This window comes from Teleopsis dalmanni, chromosome 2, assembly GCF_002237135.1.
Source record: "Teleopsis dalmanni isolate 2A chromosome 2, ASM223713v2, whole genome shotgun sequence".
NCBI classification, from domain to species: Eukaryota; Metazoa; Arthropoda; class Insecta; order Diptera; family Diopsidae; genus Teleopsis; species Teleopsis dalmanni.
In genome coordinates, this window is record NC_051847.1 from 33,484,338 (window position 1) to 33,492,710 (window position 8,373).

The following is an 8,373-nucleotide window of genomic DNA, read 5'->3' on the forward strand; positions in this document are numbered from 1 at the left end:
AATAAAAAAAAATTTTGAAAAAAACCACTCGGAACCGCTTTCACATTACTTCGAGGAGGGTTTCTTTTATATTTACATTTCAACATAAGCTCTTGCGATTATCAATCTGCTTGCAGGCCTCCACTTTTTCAAACCATTTTCTTGGTGTCTGCACTTTTTATTATTCTACATTGTGGTTCTCCTTTCTAGATCTAATTTCATAGTTTTGAAGACTTGAATTACATATAAATCTTTTTTTTGCCATCTTTCTAGGTTCGCTCTCATATTTTCCACTATATTTTCGGGATTTATTGGCCCAGCTATGCGTCGTCACAGTCTCCGTCACCATAAATGCTCTACAGGTACTTACAAAAATATCCATGTTCGTCTTCCGATTGTGTCTCCCGATTTCTGTGATTATATTTGGTATCACTCTAGCAGTCCATCTTCCCCTAATGCTATTATTCCATCTTTGTTGCCATATTTCGATGGTTTGCTTCTGATCTTCTCTTGCCATTTGTTGAGTATAGTGGCCGGTAATATCCTTGTTGTAAACCATTTGAAAGTTCCGTTCAGTTATCATTGTATAAGTACTTATTGTGTTTTTTAGTATATGATTATAATACTACCTAATTCAAAAATCTGATGTTCCATACATAACCAGCAAATAGAACTTTAAAATAGAACAAAGATGAATGAAATGATCTGCCATATTTCAGGTATATGCTAATACGACCAAGTATATGATCAATATGTACTAGCACTTCTTACGCAAAGGTCTTCTTCTAATATATAGTTATTTCTTTTAAGAATAAACATTTATTTACCCATTCTTTTACATTATTAATTGTAATTCTATTAAAATCGTTCAAATATAGGATTTTAATCATATCAATATACCATTGACAACCAATTAAGCACATACCCTATAAGGTCAAACTATCAGTTGGGGAACACGCAATAAATAAACTATATTTCATCAGGTAATTATTAGATACCTTATCAAATCTGAATATACTACATAAACAGGTGTCTACAGATACGGTATACGGTATTGATAAACATTAGAGCATTACAATTTGTTTTTAATTTTTAATTGTAGAGTCACTGTGTTTACGATATTTTAGGCTTTTGTAGCATATGGTATATACGTTGAGATAGCTATATATTAGGACATATTTTATGAAATTTATACACATCTATTTTAATAAAAAAAAATTCTTAACTAAAAATTATACAATTCATATTTAAAACTCTATATATAATTTTATATATAGAATATTTATTTATTTATATTTATATATAGAATGAATATTTTTTTAAATAACAAATTTATTAAAATTTTTTAATATAATAATAAATAAAAATTTTTAAATATAAACAACTAAATTACAATACCATAATAATACGAAAATATGTAGTTATTAAATTTAATATTCCAAGTCGGTAAATTTAAATTTCATTGGAATTGCTGGAACGTAAACTTGCAAACACTTAAACGGCTTTTCTGTTGAATAATTAAACTCTATTCCAAAATTTCGTACCAGGCGTGCAATTGCAATTTCCAGTTCCATTTCAGCTACGCGTCTACCAATGCAACTGCGTGGTCCAAAACCAAATGGTAAATAAATAAATGGATTATTGCTCTTAGTAGCGGAATTATGTGGGCAGGTATCGTCTTTATTCTCGTTTCTTAACCAACGCTCCGGTATGAATTCATTGGGCTGTGAATAGTAATTTGCATCTCTCAGCAAGTTAAGAGATACCATATTAATATTAGAACCTTTCGGGACTTGATAGCCACTAAGTACTAGGTCTACACTAGATTGACGCAAATTTGCAAATGCCAATGGGTGAAGTCGTAAACTTTCTTTAATACAAGCACGCAAATAAGGTAAGTTTTTCATATTTTCCACAGTCAGCTCTGAATTTTTCTCAGGTAGGATCGATAGAATTTCTTCACGTAATTTCTTTTGTTTTTCTGGATTTTTTGCCAAACACAACAAAACTCCTTGTAGAGTGGATGATGTCTGTAATATAAGTTATTTATAAAATCAATTAATATAATTTTTTTGTAAAACAAACCGTATCCACGCCACCTATGAACATTTCCATAGCCGTAATGGTAGCAATTTTTTTGTCAATTTTTAATAATTTTTCCAAAACACTTTTTTCTATTTCAGGTTTATCGGTGGGAGATTTTTCGAATCTTTCTATTGCTTCATCTACATATTTTGTAGTAAAAGTAATAATATTATCCAATATTTGCATAGCTTCATTAAACTTCTTGTTGGGTACATAACGCCAGAGAGACGGTTTGAACTCCAAATCTAGAACAAGTATAAAATATCTCTCTATACTGTTAAAAAATGCAATAGCTTCAGGATTATGTCCGTTAATTAAACCTAGTTGCCTATCCAAAGCAACCATGCCAATTGATTCCAACGTCCAACGTTTAATTTCATTCGAAAAATCAGCTGGTACTTCTAGAGTTTCAGAATTACGTATTTTTCGAATTCTAGAATAAAGTTCTGTAAGCTAAATACTTTTTCAAAATTTAATATCATTTATCAGTATACCTGTCAATAAATTCCTGATTAATTTTACTCAAAGATGACAAATATATTTTTATATTTTTTGGATGCACTAAAATTGGATTAATTAATGAACGTAGATCACCCCAATCTTTTCCATCACTAAAAAATATTATTAATGTTATATATATTAATAATATACAACTTTATTTTATTTTATTCTATTTTATTAATTACTTAGCAAATAAGCCTCCATTGCCACCGAAAAAATCTTCTCTATGCTTTTTTCGATGATATACTGCTGTTTCCAAAAAGTTTCTTTGTGGCCAAATGCCATCATGGCGAAAAACATTTTCAAAATCAGCTGGTGTCTGCGTAAAGATCATATCGCTCTGACCGAGAATACCTTTCCATATAAATATATCACCTTTCTCTTCATGTAGCAAACGCACTACGTCATCGATATCTTTATTACGAAATTTACCACCGGGTAAACTGCCAATCATGAAGTCATAAGCACCTACTCTTGGTATGCTCTTCAATGGTTTGGCATGCTCCCATGATAAAGTATTTGCCGCCGCCACGCAGTAGTTCTAAAAGTAAATGAAAAATATATATTAATTGTTTATGTGGAATATTACTATTTATTTAATAACAAAACAAAGAAACAAAATATAAAATAAAAAAAACCAAATAAAACAGTGTTTATTAATAACAAATTTGCCATTGACCTATTTAATATCTATGAAATGAATTAATTAATTAATAAAAACATACTCGATTAATTAAGTTCCGAAACAAGTTCACTGCGTTCCTCTCTTTCCGCATGAAACTACTTAACAATTTTAGACTCCGCATTGTCGTAGGCCGTCTGCATTCGTAAATAAAAATTTTAGACTGAACAAATAATTTCTACTCAGCAGTTTTTATAATTTTTAACAATGTTGAATGATAAGCACATATAAGCGATCCATATTTTTGGATTTTCATGCTGACTTTTTGATTTCTGCAAGTCATTCCAAACACTTTTAGTAATTTGTGTTCAAAAATTCTTTGTTTAGTTTTACTCTATTATTTGCCTCTCTTTTTACATATGAGATTTGAGATTTTATTAGGTATAAGAGCATTTCTCATATGTTGAAGACGCAACCGGCCGGCCCCTCTTTTAATTTCGGACAACACAACGCACAGCTGAGCAGCTGTCGATGAACTATACGATATATTTATTTTATTTTATTAAAGCGTGAATTTAAACTAAATTAAATTAAGTTAGTTTAAATACCCTATACACAAAGTAAGGCGATGTATATTCTAAATAACTCAAAGCAGTGCAATGGATGTTGAACCAGCTAAAAAATATATCATCCGAATAAAATCACATTTTATATTTATCTGATCATTGACAGATCTTACAGTTTCTAAGACCCGATTAACTTGGGTTAGGACACAGTTGGCATATGAACTAATGATCTAGACACCACTTCCAAACTCTTTATAAAATATACATAATGATTCTGTATGTAGAGTACTTACGTTTCGCCAAAGCCTGAACTCGTTTCAATACTAGCTTTCAACTTATTTTTATGGTTGTTTCAAACAATCTCAGAAAATTAAAAATGTTTTTCGTATTAACTGTTGGCATATGGACTAATGATCTAGACACCACTTCAAAACTCTTTATAGAGTACACTTAATGACTCTGTGTGTAGAGTACTTATGTTTCGCCAAAACCAAAACTCGTTTCAATACTAGTCTTTAATTTATTTTTATGTTTGTTTCAAACAATCTCTGAGAGGAAAAATGTTTTTCGTAATTATTGATTAATGAGTGATGCTTGAAGAAGAACGATTTTTAATGAATATTACTATAGACAATACCATTATAAGCAGTCAGTCAGATAGAAGCGGTCGCGGTATGAAGTCGAATAATTTTATTCATTACGTGAATTTGTGCTGTAGTATCAGTTTAATTTAATCCGATTTATTATTACTTTATTACTATTTATTATTTATTACTATTACTTTAAAAGAGTAATTAATATATAATTTACAAATTTTATATACAATAATCGATGCATTCATTCGGTACTAAACTAAGTGCTTAATCTTAAAGTCATTATTATACCGATATTATTAAAAAAATCTGTTATTTGATAAAAATCTGTTATTTGATAAAAATTACAACGATTATACCAATAATATCCATCAAACATACACTGTTGTTTAAACAGTTAATATCTCAATATAGGAAAGTATTTACTAGACAGATCTTTTAAATATAAAGATATATATTGAGCATAAATATATATATATATATATATATATTGAGATATATATAAATAAATGACAATCTTGTATATGCGATTAATGATGAAAAATAAATTCTAATATCTGGACATGGGTGAAGCATTTTAGAAACCATAACCTGAAGCCTGATTATTTGGGCAATCTTTAAGTTTTGGGACCATCTGTCACGAATAGTTTTATATTAAGCCTAAGATGAAAATTTTACGCATGTACCAATGCTTTCAAATACTCTCAACAAAAAATACAACAGAGACATTACCTACAAGTACATCTAAATGAAGTAATCAATTAATTTTAATCAATTAATTTAAATAATTTTTTGTTTTAATATCAAATTTGATTTATTTTCGTTTTGGTTTTGCTTTGCTATTCATTACTTTAATTCCAGTGTGAACACTTAGTTTTATATGTAAAAAAAATGCTTAATGAGGTTTGCTAATCTTATAACATAAATAAAGTATTGATGCTACCGTCAAATATTGTTTTACTTAATCTTAAAAGTGTGTTCTGAAATTACTACTATGTTCAATAATTCTATATCTAATACATAAAGCGGTAAAGTACTTCTGTACTTTTAACACACACACCGTTATCACTATAGCAAACAGCTAGTGAACACACGATAGAAGAACTGTTCTAAAATTACTACTAGGTTTAATAATACTGTATCTAATACAAAAAGCGGTAAAGTACTTCTCTACTTTTAACGCACATACCGTTATCACCATAACAGCTGGTGAACACACGATAGATAAACTGTATTTTATCAGCTAATTAATAGGTTATCAGATATTTCCTTATCAATATCAAATATTAGACTTTAAAAAGTTGGCTAATAATCTAACCTTCACAGTGAGAATATATATTTTTATATACAATATAAATTATGACGAGATACTGCATTTACGATATTTTAGATTAGAATGTTTTGAAAAATTTTAGGGTTTCGTAACTCCTGAAGCAATACATATATAAGTAATGACAGATTAACCCATTTGACTATTTAACAACTAGTGGGCTTTGGTGTAGAAGACCACCACTTCAATCTAACTAATAAACTAAAAAATAAAACACATTTATAAAAAACATTCAAATTTAATGAATTCATTCATTAAACTCATTTATTCAAAATAAAGAATATAATGATTTCTTCAAAAACAATAATTATTTTAAATATATACAAATTAATACAATATATACAACTTATAAAATTCTTATGTCTTGTTTTCACTATGTCATTTTAATTATAATTGACTGGTGTGTCAAATGCGTTTCTATTTCATGACAAGAAGGCGAATTTGACATCATATGACTACCCACTTTCATTGACATTACACTGACATTATTTGACATTAAAAATGCCATAGTGAAAACGAGGCATTAGATTAATTTAATCTCTTAATTCAAGTCCGTAAATTTGAATTTCATTGGAATAACGGGAAGGTATAGTTGCAAACACTTAAACGCATTTTCCGTAGGATAATTGAACTCTATTCCAAAATTTCGTACCAGGCGTGCAATTGCAATTTCTAGTTCCATTTCAGCTATACGTCTACCAATGCAACTGCGTGGTCCAAAACCAAATGGTAAATAAATAAATGGATTATTACTTTTTGTAGCGGAATTATGTGGGCAGGTATCGTCTTTATTCTCGTTTCTTAACCAACGTTCCGGTATGAATTCATTGGGTTGTGAAAAGTATTTTGAGTCTTTTATCAAATTTATTGACGTCATATTAACATTGGAACCTTTAGGTATTTGAAAACCACTAAGCACTAAATCTTCAGCAGTTTGACGCACATTTGCAACTGCCAAAGGGTAAACTCGTAAACTTTCTTTAATACAAGCACGTAAATAAGGTAAATTCTTCATATTTTCCACAGTCAACTCGGAATTTTTTTCTGGCAGGACCGATAGAATTTCTTGACGCAATTTCTCCTGTTTTTCTGGATTTTTTGCCAAACATAATAAAAGTCCCATGAGTGCAGTTGAAGTCTGTAATATAATTAAGATAATCAATTGACATAATTTTTAGTTAGAACTAACCGTATCCACGCCTGCTGTAAACATTTCCACAGCTGTAATGATAGCAACTTTTTTATCAATTTTTAGAAGTTTTTCCAAAACACTTTTTTCTATTTCAGGTTTATCGGTGGGAGATTTCTCAAATCTTTCTATTGCTTCATTTATGTATTTCGTTGCAAATACTATGACATTATCCAAAATTTGCATCGCTTCGTTAAACTTTTTATTGGGTAAATATCGCCAGAGAGACGGTTTAAACTCTAACTCTACCGTTAAATCGAAAAATAACTGTGTACTGTCAACAAATGCCATAGCTTCAGGATTATGTCCATTTATTAAACCTAGTTCTTTATCTAATGCAACCATGCCAACTGACTCTAAAGTCCAACGTTTAATTTCATCTGCAAAATCAGCTGGTACTTCTAGAGTTTCGGGATTTCGTATTTTTCGAACTCTAGAATTGGATTCGATGAATAAGATTACATAGAAAAGATAGATATTAATAATCGTCATACTTGTCAATAAACTCCTGATTAATTTTACTCAACGAAGGCAAATAGATTTTTGTATTTTTTGGATGTACTAAAATTGGATTTATCAATGTACGTAGATCACCCCAAGCTTTCCCCTCACTGTGAATAATTATTATTGTTAAGTCTTACAAATGCTTTTATGTTAATTATAAATTGAAACAATAAATTGAAAAAATCTGTTTTACTTCTTTAATTTACCTTGCTAATAAGCCTGTAACATCACCAAAATAATCTTTTCTATATACATTTCTATGATATGTCGCCAGTTCTAGAAATTTTCTCTCTGGCCAGATACCATCATGACGAAAAATGTTTTCAAAATCATCCGGCGTCTGTGTGAACACCAAATCATTCTGACCGAAAATTCCTTTCCATAAAAATATATCACCTTTCTCTTCATGCAACAAACGCACTATATCTGCGAAGTCTTTCTTGTAGAACTTACCCCAAGGTAAGTTCCCAACTATGAATTCATAAGTACCGACAGTTGGTATGTTTTTCAACGGTTTGGCATGCTCCCATGTTAAGGGATTTATAGCTGCCACACAGTAGCACTAGAAACAATTGTTTATATCATAAATTAATTCAATTCATTATCCAGACCGGTTGATTTGTTTTGAAATTATATTAGAAATAACAGCAAAAAACATACTCGATTAGTAATTAAAGATTGGAACGAGTTCAGTGCATTCCTGTCTTTTCGCATGAAGCTGTTAAATAATTTTAGACTCCGCATCATCATTAAATGTCCGTACTTCCAAAGTAAAAATTTTATACTAAAAAATTTGTATCAACTCAACGATTTTTATATATTTTTAATAATATTTACTGATAAACACATCAACAATATTTGTTTTTGCCATCGCATGTTGACTATTTGATTTGTGCAAGTCATTCCAAACATTTTAATATTTTATTTTTAATTAAATTTTGTTTAGTCATTGTCTCTTTTTTTGCTATTTAAGAGCGATACAACAGATTGAGTATTTCATAAAA

General features: G+C 29.6%; 2 protein-coding genes across 2 annotated transcripts; both read right to left on the minus strand.

The window, feature by feature from the left end:
- Nucleotides 1-1,384: 1,384 nt before the first annotated feature.
- LOC119685619 (cytochrome P450 CYP12A2-like) lies at nt 1,385-3,516 on the minus strand. Its single transcript, XM_038099958.1, has 5 exons — nt 3,291-3,516; nt 2,751-3,106; nt 2,559-2,675; nt 2,065-2,497; nt 1,385-2,009 (listed from the first exon to the last, which is right to left on the minus strand). Exons 1-5 carry the CDS (start codon nt 3,369-3,371, stop codon nt 1,410-1,412), a joined length of 1,587 nt encoding a protein of 528 aa, XP_037955886.1. The 5' UTR covers nt 3,372-3,516; the 3' UTR covers nt 1,385-1,409.
- A 2,524-nt stretch (nt 3,517-6,040) lies between these two features.
- On the minus strand, nt 6,041-8,131 carry LOC119684784 (cytochrome P450 CYP12A2-like). The gene is made up of 5 exons (XM_038098908.1): nt 8,030-8,131; nt 7,576-7,931; nt 7,360-7,476; nt 6,866-7,298; nt 6,041-6,814 (listed from the first exon to the last, which is right to left on the minus strand). Exons 1-5 carry the CDS (start codon nt 8,117-8,119, stop codon nt 6,218-6,220), a joined length of 1,593 nt encoding a protein of 530 aa, XP_037954836.1. The 5' UTR covers nt 8,120-8,131; the 3' UTR covers nt 6,041-6,217.
- Nucleotides 8,132-8,373: the final 242 nt, after the last annotated feature.